Source organism: Aethina tumida, chromosome 3, assembly GCF_024364675.1.
Source record: "Aethina tumida isolate Nest 87 chromosome 3, icAetTumi1.1, whole genome shotgun sequence".
Lineage (NCBI taxonomy): Eukaryota > Metazoa > Arthropoda > Insecta > Coleoptera > Nitidulidae > Aethina > Aethina tumida.
This window is the reverse complement of record NC_065437.1, coordinates 20,237,222-20,252,926: the sequence shown is the minus strand read 5'-3', so window position 1 is coordinate 20,252,926 and position 15,705 is coordinate 20,237,222. Positions and strand designations below refer to the sequence as shown.

General features: G+C 30.0%; 1 protein-coding gene across 2 annotated transcripts in view; it reads right to left on the bottom strand.

The window, feature by feature from the left end:
- The window catches only part of LOC109601834 (spectrin beta chain, non-erythrocytic 1), a 37,614-nt gene that overhangs the window by 12,049 nt on the left and 9,860 nt on the right, over positions 1 to 15,705 (bottom strand). For both annotated transcript variants that reach the window (XM_049965750.1, XM_049965751.1), the window contains exons 2-4: positions 2,216 to 2,391; positions 1,703 to 1,987; positions 58 to 1,648 (exon numbers count right to left, since the gene is read on the bottom strand). In XM_049965750.1, coding sequence (XP_049821707.1) covers positions 58 to 1,648; positions 1,703 to 1,987; positions 2,216 to 2,335 — 1,996 coding nt within the window. In that variant the 5' untranslated portion in view covers positions 2,336 to 2,391. The remainder of the gene's footprint in view (positions 1 to 57; positions 1,649 to 1,702; positions 1,988 to 2,215; positions 2,392 to 15,705) is intronic.

Here is a 15,705-nt window from a genome sequence, read left to right as displayed (position 1 = left end):
TATATCAATTCAATCAATAATTAGATTTATATAAATTTACGACGATTATTAACTTACCTAGTTGATCAAACTTATTTTTTCTTGCTTTGATTTCATCAATTAATACTTTGTGTTTGTGTTGAAGACTAAGAACACCTCTCAGATCTTTAGCTGTGATACCTGCTTGACAGATTCTTTGCTTTTCAACCAGCCAAGCCTCCTCATCTTCCTGATCTTGGATGAACTGATAAAAGTTTCTAGCCTCTTCCAGTATTGCTTTACGCTTCTTACTTGCATTAACTAAATCTGCGTAAGCTGCTGACAAATCCGACAACTTTTTCTTTAGTGCTTCCTGCTCTTTAGGATTCTGAGTGTTTACTTGCTCAGCTTGTCTGAAAAGTTTCTTCTCCGTCTCTCCTAATGAAGTAATTTGCAGTTCTTGTAGGGCATGTCTGTGCAGTAACTCTTCTACAGCTATCAAATGATTTCCCGTATCCACGGAATTTAAGTCACTTCGTAACTGTTGCATACTTCCCAAAGTAGACTCTATGTCACGGTATATTGACATTATGTTAGACATTCTGTTAAGATTTTCTCTATGTTTATCTAAAAGATCACGAATGTTGTTCCAAGAATCTATTATATCAGCTTCTTTAATTTTAACATTATGAGCATTACGATAACCTTCTCTTTTGAGCTCATCGGCCATTTGGGATAAATCATGAATCCTAGTTTCTCTTTCAAGGATATCGGCACTAATAGCTTCATGTTTTTTCATTGTAGCCTCCACTTGAGTGAAATTAGAACCATATCTTGGATCTGATAAAACTTGCGTCATTTCCTTCAAGTAATTTTCACGCAAAGTTCTTTTCTTTTCAAATTTGTAGTACAGTTCTTCTAATCTTTGTTGTCTTAATAATTCGTTTCTTAAAGCAACTTCTCTACTATGTTCTGCTTTTTCTAACTGATCCCAGGCACGTTCCATATCTTGAACTAATTTACCATCAGCGGGATTAAACATGGGTTGTTTTAATTCTTTCAGTTGTGTGTTAATATTAAAATACAGAGCTTCAATTTCACTACGTTCTTTATACTTTGGTGGTTTTTCTTTTGTATGATATTCTTTGAATTGATAGCTCAGATTTTGTATTTCTTCCAAAGAATTTGGAAAGTTTCTGTCTTCAAGTTCAATAGTTTTCTTCTGGATCCAGTCCAATAGGCTAGTTGTAAGCCTATCATAATTACCCTTCATTTTATCGGAATCTGCCATTTGTTTGATGATCTTCGCAATTCTTCTTCCAGATTTCTCTTCATTTTTCATACGAGCAAATGTGTGGTAATATGAAGCGACGTAAGTCATAATACTCTTTTCATCTGGTCTACTATTGTCGACGTCTTCAGCATCCAAAAGGCTGTGAATGCCGAGTTCATCGTTTGCCATATTGAAAGCATGATTGAGGTTATCAATATTCCTGTTGTTTAATAATTTGTCATAATCAAAAAGATCTGGCCTGTGGGAATGAATTAGAGCATTGAAACCTAATCCATTTCTCCACGATGTAGAAAAATCAGTAATATTAACCCCTTGGTAACCATGAGTCTTCCGTTGGGCCCACAAAAGGAGGGCGTCTTTGGCAGATTTTTTTTCTGAACTTTCATTTTCTTCGTCCTAAAATGACATTGTGATGACTTTTTTGCAGGAATTATCAAATAATGATCTTACCACATCAATTTCAATTTCCTGTATTTGAAACCTTAAAATGATTGTCCAAATAAGACCTAAAATTAACATGCGGTTCCCGTCAACAATATCTTCCGCACCTATACTTTCTAATCTAACTTTTGTGTGTAAAAATGCTAAACTTTTATTAACATTTTCCACTTTGTGTACCCGCATCTTTCCATTGTTAGGTTTTGGAAGTTTTTCGCCTGATATTAATTCTAAGAGTTTTAATAACTTTCTTCCGTCTGCCAGGTCGACGAACACATCGTCTACCTCCATTCGCACCTGAAATGGTTTGCATTGGTTAGAGTTACAACAAACGATTATTATAATTGTAATATTAATTTATTTTATAAGATATACGTGCAAAATGAACATATTTTTATTTACATTATTAGATTATGTAAATATGTATAACAGATTAGATAATATCCGTTGTTGTTTGCATTTGGGATTAGCTTTTATAAACCAATAGAAGAAAATTCCTGTTATGCAAGATAAGAGTTTATTTACCTTCGATAAGTAAGAGTTCATCCATTTTGTAAAGGTCTTCTTTTGAATGTGCAAACGTTCTTCCTGAAGGACTCGAATACGTCCTTGCTCAAATTCGTTTACCTTGTCTCTTTGACTCATGTTAGTTCTAACTTGCAGCTTATTATCTGGCCTAGGTTCATAATGCACAGAACCAACTGAAACAAAAGAAAAAGAAAGTTAAGTTGAAGTCATTTTCGGTGACAGGATAAATCACAAATAACTCAAAAATATAAAATACAAATGGAATACAGAATATCAGATTTATCAGAAGCATATGCATAGCAATATAACATCCGAAATGAACAGGATGATGAAGAATAGTTGGTTGAGAAGCAAAAAATCTATCAACCAGCTATCACTAAAAATATAAGATGCGTTTCTTAGACTTCGACATAACATAAATTATTAAGTAAAACTTCAAACCGACATAGTAACAAAATATGATGGTATATTTGAATTAATACAGAAAATATTGACTTATCTCTCGAGCTGAAATCTGTTAATAAAAATACTAACATTCTCATAAATTATTCATCGAAAAATGAACGCGTTTTAATTAATTTTTTTACATACCACATATTGTCGATGGTCACAGTATACGTTTTCTATGAATCTATACTATCACGGTAGTATAGATAGAGAGGTGATTATCATATCTAATCTTATATAATTTAACTGACTAACACACACTCCTAAATTTTAATCATTTCTGCTAATATTTTTCGTTTTAATTATATTATGCATAATAGTATATATAATCTATTGTAAATGTACTGAAGTATTTAATTTTCATGAAATGTAACAACTTTGTATGGTTATGAGCATTTTTCGCACACATTTCGTATATTTGTTGATAAATCACATAATCCCAGATAATACGAAAAGCACGGCGTAAAAGTGGTCCGGCGCGATGAGGATAAAATGACCTCATCCACGGCATGGTGTGGGTGGGTCGGACGGTCAGTCATGTTCGCCAGCCATCGATACGTGTTTACACGTCGTTCCCCTTGTGCGTTGGGGCCGTTCGTCGTTTGACATTCTAACACGTTTCTTGTGCTGTTGTTTGTTCCCTGGCCACGCTACCAGTATTCAGTGTTTCCTCATACCAACCCGACCCGACTCCATTTACTGGGTCACGATTCCAGCACGATTGCTGCGTTTCGATGGCAATTTACTGATTTATTTAGAATAGCCTCGTTTTGGCATATTAATTGCCTGTTTGGTCTGCTGGAGGCTTGGCGAATATTTATTGGGGGCTACCAGCAGTGGATAATTAAAACGATATATAAAATCATTAGAAATACATAAATTAACTGCGTTGTTGTTTATTGCATTTCGAAATGAATAATTAGTATTCAAATGATCCGAATAAGCTATATGAGCTAGGCTAGAAAAATACAAAGTTCAAGAGATTGCATTGTGCAAATTCCACATTATTCGCATATTATTGACTATATACTACAGGGATTACAGGGATCAAAAACAAGATTTGATAAGGATAAAAATATCTGTAATTATTAATACTGATGATCGCATACAATAATTTTGAAAGTCATTTTTTTTCAAATATTTTCGTAATGTCTCTAAATCTCCCATATCAGTAAAATTTAAAAAAATAAAGGTCAAAAAATATTAATTATTAATTAACTTTTATACAATCACTTTCATGACACGTAGAATGCAGCTTTGGTCAGTTTCCCAGCACACACATTAAAATTAAAATAGCTAAAAAATAATACATATTTTGAATATACATATTTATGGTTATCCTTATTGCATTTATACGACTATATATTAATACTCAATGGAACTATTCATGTAATAAATTTAAAAATACATCTCGTGTACAAATGTGTGTACAATGTTAATGCTTATTAAATTGTATTAGTTATACTATGTGTGTCTGTATGTTTATAACATTATGCTCGTTCCATTTAATGATTTATCTAATGTCATACATTCACTTACAATTCAGTTCGTAATTAAATTTTTGTCAGTGTCGAGTAAATTCAAATTGTTTTCAAAATTTAACCAAAAAAACCAGTGGTACATACATCTACTGACAATTTTAAACTAAATCTGTTACAAACGTACTGATTTGTTAATAATACTAGAAAAACTGAAACATAGTTATTATTTCCTAATTGTATATATGAATCCATGAGTTCATATTTGCACAGAAAATTTATGCATTTTATTCTATACTTTCTATGGTGAGAATGTGCAAAAATGTATAATTATTTGAGAATTGTTGATTTCTATCTAATGATGATGAATGAAACTTTTTAATCTTTGTTTATTAAATAATTTAATGTTAAATTATGTAATTTATTTTTCTGCGTAAGTCTCATACAGATAGATAAATAAGCCAGGAATATTATCTGTTAATACTGGTTTCATTTATCTTTTATTATAATTTTTTCTATTTTCATTCAATTTTTTTGTTCGTGGAAAATCGATGATAAAAATACTATTTATAATTGATTTAGTCATTCATTCATTATCTGATTGGCGTCGTTGATTTCTATAAAAGTCTAGACTTTGACTCATTCGGTTTTACCCTCAATTGGGTTAATGACAACATCAAATGTGTGAAAACATAACTGGTACATAAACGTTAGGTTAATTTCGAAAAATACCTCATAAAACAACGCAACAGTAAATATTTGGGTTAATTTTTTGGTGTAAATTGCCTATTGTAAAGCCTGATTTGTATAAATAACGTATTAACAAGACAATTGTTTAGTATTCTATGCCCGATGCATGACCATAAACAGTGGTGTCATCCATTTAAAAAAAAACACTTAACACTATGGTCGATTTTAATTGGATACACAAACAGTCGGGTTTATTCAACTGTACGACATCGTCATTGGTGCCTGTTGCAAATTGAGTCACCGTAATTGAATAATTACATTTGTATACCGATCAAATAAATGATGATCACGTCCTACGTATGTAAATGTCATTCGGCATTTTAAAAGCTCTTACACGTATGTTATTTAAAGTTTATTGGATAATGATGAATGAATGGATGACGTGAATAATTAATCTTTGATTAACGAAGTTGAGATACAATTTACCGCACTATATGCCATTTAACCTTTCTTTAGTAATCCTAACAAATTGACTTGTTACGTAGGACGGAGCTAAATTATTACATACATTCGTAATTGAATCTATCTTTTCGAAAACTAATCTTACACAAGCACTTAATCCCCAATTAGAAAAAGGTCGTGGAGATTATTGATGATCGTGTAGTGAAACAATACAACAGAAGTGAAAATGAAAATAATATTGAATAACCAAAGAAATAACTTAATTTCAATAGTGGAATCGTGATCAATTACACTATTAAACAAAAACCAACGCCTCTCCTAAGAATTTAACCTTTGCCTTTTGCAACAGTCGATTATGGAAGGAATTTCTGAATCCTTTTGCGAAGGTTTCTTGAGAACACAGTTAAACGCGAGCTGAAATATGCACGTTTTCAATCGGCTTGATCTAATAAAACAGCATGCTATTAATTTTACTTTGAGAGCCAAATTAACACACTATAAGCGGGTCGGGTAAAAATACCCGTCTCGAGAACTGTTGATTGTTAGTGAACCGGGTAATTTTTACCTTTTTGAATGTACTTACTTTAAAAGCGGGGTGAGATAATTTTACTCTATTGATTTACATACGGAACTGAAAGAATTATCTCTTAATTTTTGTTATAATTCAACAACTTAGTTTGGACTATTTTGCTGCCCGCCTATAGTGTGTTAATATGAACCAGAAGGTCTCACTTAATATATTTGAATATAAAGAGTATTATTACAAAAAAAAATAAATTTGTTTTTGGTACATTATTATTGCTTAAAAGATAATACAACATATGTTTTATAATATTGATAACATTGTTAAAATGTTCAAATACTTCAAAATGTGTCAATATATTTTTAAGTCTTGCCGTTGTATCTTATTTATATATATTTATAAATCTAGAACGACTTGATAAACAACTTTATACAAACAAATTGACATATGTAAAGATTCAACAAATTACATTTTTAGTGCACATAGACATATTAATTCAAAGAGTAATTTGCTATACAAACAAAAACAGAAAATTTCAAATATCACACGTGATGAATAAAATTTTGTGGGAGTAGACGGGAACAAACGAAATTAAGTTGCGTGAAAGTGTTCGTTCAGGTTTCACAATGGCAATCATTGTTCTTTCGACGATTTGAATGGCGAACAATGGCTTATTTGTCGCAACTATAGTCCGTGATTCTCGCTTTCAGGAAAGCGTCTTAATAACACACTCATTTAGTGTTATATAAGATAATATACCAATCAATCAAGTGCAGAATTAATGTAAGCCACTTCAAACGATAAAGAAGACAGTTTCTTATCATAATCATAAAAGTCCATATTTCAAATACAAGTAAAATATTGTTGTTAATTCATTTGGATGTAATATTTATTAATTTTTAATATTTTAAAAATTAGTTAAATATGAAAACAAATTTGGAAATGTTTGCATTCAATATAAATGCACACTGACATTTAATTAATTGTAAGATCGATAAGAAGCACATTACGATGAATATGACCGCAAGAAAATTGACCTTTTATAATAAGAGACCGTAGTTGATGTCTGATACTCCTTGTTCGCTTTTTCTTTAGTTTTTATGTTTTTTCCTTTCATGCTTAGGTGAATGCATATTTTAATAATAATATTTTTTTATATATTTTTATCAAGTAAGCTAAAAACAGTTAAAAGATTATGTCTCTTAAATTGAGTTTTAGTACATTTCAATCAATAATTTAGGATATGTGGAATGATAATCAAATGACGATTACCTCTATTCAAAGAAAACAATAGTGCGTTCCAAATATTCATTTCAATTCATCCAGAATTTGTACCAAAATTTAAATATGCATCAATAACCTGCGAAGATGTAGAAATTAATTTTACCGTATAAAAAAGAATTCTAAGAAACAGAAGACATAATTTTACCAGTATCGTTACAACTTATTTGATTTATATATTTAATTTACTGGCTAATCAATTTATTTTTTGTCTAATTTGTTTATTTCAGACAAATTTTGTGCTTTTTTTGAATTTGTTTTTAATATATTTATACTTTTCTACCCAGTCTCTATTTATAACACCTAGATTTTAATATTTGGACGACATTTCATAAAAATACAAATATTTCATTAAAATTCAAGCAGATTGTTATTATTTTTGAATATTACTAGTCCTAAAAACATGATATGATGAACATACAAGATTACTAATTTATAAACGTTTTATAACAGTTTTATAATGTTAAATAAAAGTGTTTGCACAATGATTTTTTTGGACTGCGTCATGGAGCATATTATAATAACTCCAGGATCTCAAGGACAACAGAGTCAACATGTCTAGAAAAATCGAAAGTACAAGGAATAGGATGCAAAGTTTATTTAGAGTTAGAACTTTAAAAAGATTTATAGTTAGAATATTTAAAAGTCATAAATACCATATATAAGTTTTTGATAAAGTTTAAGTTATTACGTACTTGGGTAATATATTGTATAATAAATTACAATAAATATTATTGCATATTATAAAATTATTTTATAAGGTACCTTACAGATAAAAAACATCCAATTACCTATACTAAACAATATCGTAAGATTATAGTTAAACAAAAGAACAAACATGTAACGGATTTCCTATAGAGTTATTTAAACATTTATTCAAATGACTCACCGGTTTCTTCATATTTTGACATATACACAACGATCCTCATATTTATCAATTATTAAATATTTCACAGAGACCAGCACCAAACCTTTTTCAAAACTGATGATCTAGTCACCGTTTTATGTCACGGGTCTCGAGAATATTGCGAACATGTGTCCAGCATAAGTCTAGAGACCGAACTGAAAACGGGGGTGCTTCCCTGTTCCGACGTCTGGAATGCATGGCTATATTTACGCTATTTTAAAACCCCGTCCGAAGTCAATGTGTTCGGAGTTTACAATATGAAAGCGTGCCCTGGAAAAACATACGAAGAAAAAAACATTTCCGGACTTAAAAAGATCCCAGTAGCGTGCGCCCTTCAAATGATATTGTGATGACTAACTGGGGATGTTAACCAGATAGGTTCTAGTTTCTGTAAACACGAGATAAATTAACATGGACTTTTTATCACTTGAGCACTTTTTTAATTAAGGTCACTTGAACGAAATTAATAATATATGTAGATGCACTGGATAATTATGAATGTTGATGTATCAAGATGATGATGTTGATGATGATGATATGCCCAATATAACAGAATTTTAGAAATATATCCTACTTCCTTACGTACGTAATAATTGCACATATGGCTCGGTTACCCATCATTAAGTTAGATAACCTCATTACGCGAGCAGACATTAAATATGGATTGTTAATAGATAATAATTAATAAATATCCGTCGTGGGATTTAATTGTTTAACGCATGAGAAGATTTGGAGCAGCCATCGTTGTGAAGTGTTTACCTTCTGTACAAATGAAATATATTTATTTATATTACGTTATCTATATTCTAGCGTCAAAGAACAAATGGATATGTTAAAAAAATAAATATTGCCCGTCTGTACAAATAAACCAGTTCAATAGCCTTAATAGCTGATACTGAAATGAATCTTTGCCTTACAGCAACAGTTATATTATAATTTTTATGTTGCAATTTTCTTTATCCAACTAATCGTTTTAAAACCCGAGGATACCATAAACATACATCTAAATTTAGGATGCACATGAAAGCACAAAGCTTGACCCTGTATTTGGAAATTATTATGACAAATGTCGGTTTATATTTATTGGTTGTATTAACATTATTGGGTGTATTAACATTATTTAACTACAATTAAAAATATAATCAGTGGCACATCCCAGGTAAATTAAAATCATTTTTATTGTTTATCATTAACAAAACTACATCAACAACTCAAATCAAATATGTCTAATCTAAAATGCAAGGTTACCAGAATTAATTGTTCATTTTACTGTTGACACATAAAGATAAAAACAAACAAATTTTTCTTAAAAACGCGTGGGTTTGCAGCCATTGTTAACAAACGTAACTTGAAACCTTGACTGATGCAAATTTTTAGCTGTATGTATATTTTAAAGCCTTCGTTCCAAGAAGAAATAGATTACATCTTAACAATGAAACAAAATTATGTATGCATTGAGTCTATTGAATTGAAAGCAACAATTAATTGAACTGATCCCACAAAACCTAAATTGTTCAAGTTTAATACAGATTTCCTAAATAAACTTTCTACTATATTATGAGAACTTATGTTTCTTTTCTATAGGAACCAATAAAAAATAAAAATAATTGATTTATTTTACTTTAAATACTTTAAAAAATCGTTGTACTTGATACTGATTGTGTTTATTTTTGTATTTGTTTGAATAAAACTAACTAATCATGTACAACATGTCATCTTAATACTAAATTTGGTAAATTGTGTTATTAAATTATTGTATTTATGATTAATTTTTAGATAAAGTTATCTCTTCCATTAGAAATAATTAAACAAAATAAATCATTTATTTTCTTTAAGAATGGATGAATTTTTTCTAGATTAACTATTTAAAGTATAAGTTGTTTTCATTTTTCACATTAGCTAGTAACATTTCAAAAAATTATAAACATTAAATTAAATAAATCAATTATTTGTAATAATGTATTAAATGTATAAATATGTAAATTCTGTTTCCGTATTCATCAATAAAATACTAATAGAAAATATTAAGCAAACTTTTTAAGTTTATAACAACTTATATTTTAGAAAATTTTCTACTATAGTTTTACTTTTGTTTGTCTTCTCTTTCTCATTTTTATCTTTGATAAGTACTATTATTTTAAATGATTTAGGTTAAATTTAATTAATTTTGCAGAATTATATATTATAATATAATATATAATTATAATATAAGATATAATTATATCAGAAGATATAATTATAACATATGTATATTTTGTTATCATAATTATCAGTAATATTCCATAAATTACACTTTGCTGTTAACATGAAAACTGCTAAACTTAACTATATTTGTTTATATTAGTAAGTCTTGAAAATAGAATTATCTGGAAGATAACTGACGTGACAAATAATTAGTAAAAAATACCTTAAATAATCACTCACATCACCATCACAAATATCATATATCTATCATAACTTTTCATACACGATTTTTACTCAAATGACCGTCTCTTCATTGTCGGCATGAATGCGAAACTAGACGATATCAAGTTAACCGTAAAGAGATTTTCGTTCCAATATTCAAATTCTAATTGAAATTAGCATAATCTAATCATTTTTATGCAACACACACGTTATTTAGTGCATACTAGTGAAACTTTTATACGGTAAAAGTTGAAGAACTCATCATTATTAAAAATATAATTAATTAAAATTTCATAATCAATTTTTAAGAATAAAACATATCCATGAAGTAATAAAATTGTTTCGCAAATAACATTCATTAATTAATGATTTAGGTATGTGAGTATCAGGAGGAAATGTCAGTAAGACAATTAATGTGGGCACATCGGACTTAATTGTTCTCACCTTTAAAACTTTGAAGACTAAAAATTTTGAAACAAAGTGTATACTAATATTTCAAAAAAAATCATACTCTAATTTGTTTTTAAAATTTCAAAGAAAAGTAAAACTTTATAAATATCGGAATTGTCGATAAAATCACAAAAATAATCGAAGTTGGCAGAGATAATCGCTGCCCAGGAACTAAATAATGGATCATAAAATAGTTTTAAACCATTTGCACAAAGCTTAATCTAAAAAGAAGCTGCGTACCACACCAAAAAAAACATGATAGATCCAATTTCCATCTGCGAAATCTTGGCCACACGAAATGAAATCGACCCATTTCTTAAGATAAGATATGGGTCACATATGTGATGAAAATGCCGCGAAGTAGATTAAACAGTGGCCAGACCAGGACTAACTGCCTAGAAGGTTCTGCTGTGTATTTGGTGGGACTGGAAAGAAATCATTTATGATGAGAAGGTCTCCATATGGCCTAACAATAAATTCAGATCTTTAGTGTCAACAACTAGACCATTTGAAGCTAACGATTGACCATAAACGGCGAAAATTGGTCAATAGGAGTAGTATGGCCACCACATTTATTATGACTCATCAGAAACTCAGGGAACTTGGTTGGGAAGTTTTGCTACATCGACCATATAATCCGGACCAAGCGTTTACCGTCTTTTTCTTGCATTGTAAAGCTTTCTTAGTGATTGGAAGTTGGCATCAAGAGGAGACTGTAAAATCAATTACTTGAGTAGAACTAAACGGTGCATATTTGACCCAAATCGGACAATGTTATATAAATTAAATTATAAATTATATTTATCTGTCAAAAGTAAGTTTGCTTAGATATTTCAGAAACAGTTAGAGATATCAAGAAGCGGCTTGAAGCAATCAACGTTTAAAAAATTGATTTCTGAAGATTGAAGTCATCTTTTCAGTTTCTAATCTGGAACCACTCGTAACACCCAAGACCCAGTACGACAAGGGCAGGCTTTCGTTCCCAAAGAATCGAATGTCGAGTGGCAAAAATACAAGATTTCAACATCACCGTACGGCGGGCCGAATCAAGAATCCGCAAATCGCAAGACCCGTTCGCCGCTGCGGCGTTGGGCGGTCGTCAGTGGTGAATGGTGGAAAAGAGAGCGTGCAGAGCAACGGAGCGGTTATTTTGCACAATAACCGGTTAACAAACAGTGAACGCGGCGTTGCGTTCGGACGGAACAGGAAGAAAGATGGGAACCCGAACAAAAAACGGAAACGACATTCGGTATCATTGCCGGTCATCGGGACTCCGGTCCCCTGAACATGCGGCGATGCGCCACCGCCGAAGCGACATTGCAAAACTGTTACTCGATTAAGCGGCCGCGATTAATGCGAACGCTTGCACATGGCGTCTTGTGCCCGCGGCTTCATGTTTACGGACCACTTTTATCTGCAAATCATTGACTGCGTATCAGAAATAAATCACTTGTCGAGGCCGTTAGGTGTTACTTCTAATGATTCCTCGCAATCACTTTGCCATAAATATGATCTGCTTCGAGCAACACGTTAATTTTAAAAAGTACATATGCGGGGCATTCCACGTCAAATCACTAATGAACTCGATCCTTTGGGTATTCGCTGAAATTTTTTTGTTACCTACTTAGATTCCTTCAAAATGAAATGATCATTATTACAGAGACAGCTGAGCTTCGGCTTCAAGATCAAGATTCAAATTAACTACAAAGTAAGCATGAATGTACCAAATGACCAGTGAAGGTTTTCAGCTATAATCTAATAGTAATAGAAAAAATATTACTCATACCGTTGAAAAAACGGTGAAAACATACTAAAATAATAAAATTTATAAATTACTTATTAATGGTGTATTTAAAATATTTGATTATCTGTCTTGTGATGTTGTTTATTTATACCTTTCAAAGTCCTAATCCTTATTCTAACTTATCACTTAAATGTATTGCCCGAACATACACGGTTATCAAAATCATTCGTATAACTAACGACGAAATTAGGGATTTCCCCCAAAAAACTTCAACTAATCGAATAAATTACCAAATATTTTGTTCAATTTATCAAGACATTCATTTTATTGAAATTCGAATTATGTATAATATGCATGTAATTCTTATTATTTGCGCCATTGTGAACCAATTTCCTGTGAATTATCAAAATTTCGTTGTACTTTCTGTCATCAAAAGATCAGATTTTACAATTATTTAAAAAAAAAACAAATATTAATTTTTTAAATTTTGACACTTCTTATTAAAAAATTCTTTCAAAAATGAATAATTTGGAAAAAAGTGTTATTTAGTCAATTGTTGAAGTATAACTGTTAAAAAAATAAATGACATGTTGAAAACTACATATACAGTAGTTTTCATAATTATAGCAACTTTTTAAAATATATTAAATATTATATTACTTGAATTGGATGCCAGTACCTATAATGTTTATTGTGTGTTATGTTATTGTCATGTCTACTAAGCAACTGGTTAATCTAATTTTATTCTTTTTCGATGTACAAAATTTAACAACTTTTACTTTATGGTCTCTCATTGCTTTCTGTGAATTTAAATCGATTATTTACTAACGGACTGGCCAAATTTGTCTGAGTTCGAAAAATTGTCAATTATAATGTCAAAAAACAATCCAATCATATCACTCCAATTCAAGAACCTTGAAGGAATATAATATAACTTGTCGTATTCTTGGGTCTATGAAACCAAGATGGGCCAAAATTATAAAATAAGGAATATTACACAAAGTGTCAAATCCCTTTTAGAATTAAGATTACTATATTTATGTCCAACTCAATTGTGAAAAATATATGTAACATTTTATAGAATAAGAATATAGTAGTTTCTATAATGCAGCATAAAATGACAATAGCCATAGTATTATCATTTTAACGTTCACATTAAATAGTCTATACTATTTAACATTTTAAAAAATTACTACAAAAAATCTAAGATATTCGTAAATGAACGATTTGGTATGGACTATCCCATATGTACTACATATAAAATGTGTTACATGTTATTGTAATATTGTGTATTACTAATAAAAGTGAAAAATGCAATAGGAAATTACTAACAGCACAAATAAGAAAAAGACACAGACACAGATGTTGCACATTTTCATTCTTTTGTGGTTCTAAACTTAGTTTGCGACACATGTGGCGAATCTCTTTCATGACATTGCCCTTTTGTCGGTGCGAAGCGGTGTAGTTATTGTCGTCGTATTGACCTTTTCCAATCCAAACAATCGAACGAAGCGAGTGTGAACGTCCAACGCACTTGTCTTAGTTCAAGCGAAAATATTGAAGTGCACCAGTGATGGGTTTGGTTACTTTTGTGCGGAGAAATCTGTGTGTTTTTTATTAAATACGACAACGTTAACTATAGAAATTTGGACAGACAGACAGTTTTTCATAAAAAGTTAATTAAAACAATTTTTCTTATGTTAATGGGACTCATTTTTTTATTATGGTATTTATTTATTAATTCCTTTTGCAAGGGACTGATTAAACCTGTTGAAATTTCGCAAGAGGGTTTTGCAACTTTTATCGCAGCATATTTACACATGACAATTTTATAAATTTCAGAGCATATTTAACGGTTTGAACTACATAATAAAGTAATTCTTGTCAAAACAAAACATGTTTTTCGAGAAAAATTAATTCCAGTTTATCTCTGTTTCCAAGAAATGTATTTTGTGATATAAATCATGTAAGGAACCATCACATGAATAACATACATATTAATTACATTCCATTAATACACAAACATTAGAAATTTCGATTTTCAAATTTAAATTAAATATGCATTATACGTCTATTAACTTATGCACATATTTATTGTTTGTTTCTCTGATTTCTAAATTATTCGTAACAGTAAGGAAAAGTGAAATTTGGTGGCATACCTTTCCAAGATACCGTATGAATTTGTAATCGCACATTTTGATACTATTTCAGTTTTAATATTACTTTGTTACTCATGTTCGTGGACCTCGTATCATCCGCCAATAAAAACGTGGCATATTGTCGGCATTAACAATGTTAATTAAGGTTTGCAATTCAACAAGTTTGACCTTTCCAATCGACGATAATTGTTATTATAATTCAGACATAAAACCAGCCAATAAAGTAGTCTCGTTCTCAACTGAAGATAAATCATAGTCAATTATATCAATGCTAAATTTGAAATACACATACATATATGTAAATCTGACACATATTAAAAGTAATTACTTTTACTAATATGAATACGAAAAAGAGAAACTAATTAAAATTTAAGCTTTATAATAGAGACTCAATAATGATTTCAATAAATTATGTATTTAAAATTCAATTATTTACGTGATTTTACTTTATTTTTTAACAGAAATTCAACATTCATACAATCAATTGTAATTTACATATGTTATGCATACATCAACAAAGTTAAAAAATGTTATAAATATTAAATTCAACAATGCAAGGTCGGAAATTTATTAATTATTTCGTAAACTTATAAAATTGACAATAAATGCTCGTTTATAACGCATATAAACATTTATATGCGTTATAATTAGTCTCTACATCATTCCATTGAATGGTAATTTTTAAATTAAACCAATGACTTAATTATTTATGAAACAACATATGGTTTAAAAGATGCCGATGACTCATATCATAATAATCTTATTGACATGATTCAACTTGAACTAAAAAGTTTGATAATTAACAATTTTAATAACTGAGCGATTACTAGAAAAATCTCATAATTATTGTAATAATTATATATAATTCTGAGGGGATATGTATTGAAGATAAGATATGTGTTAATATTTTATTTAGAAAATTTCAACACAGTTGTAAAGT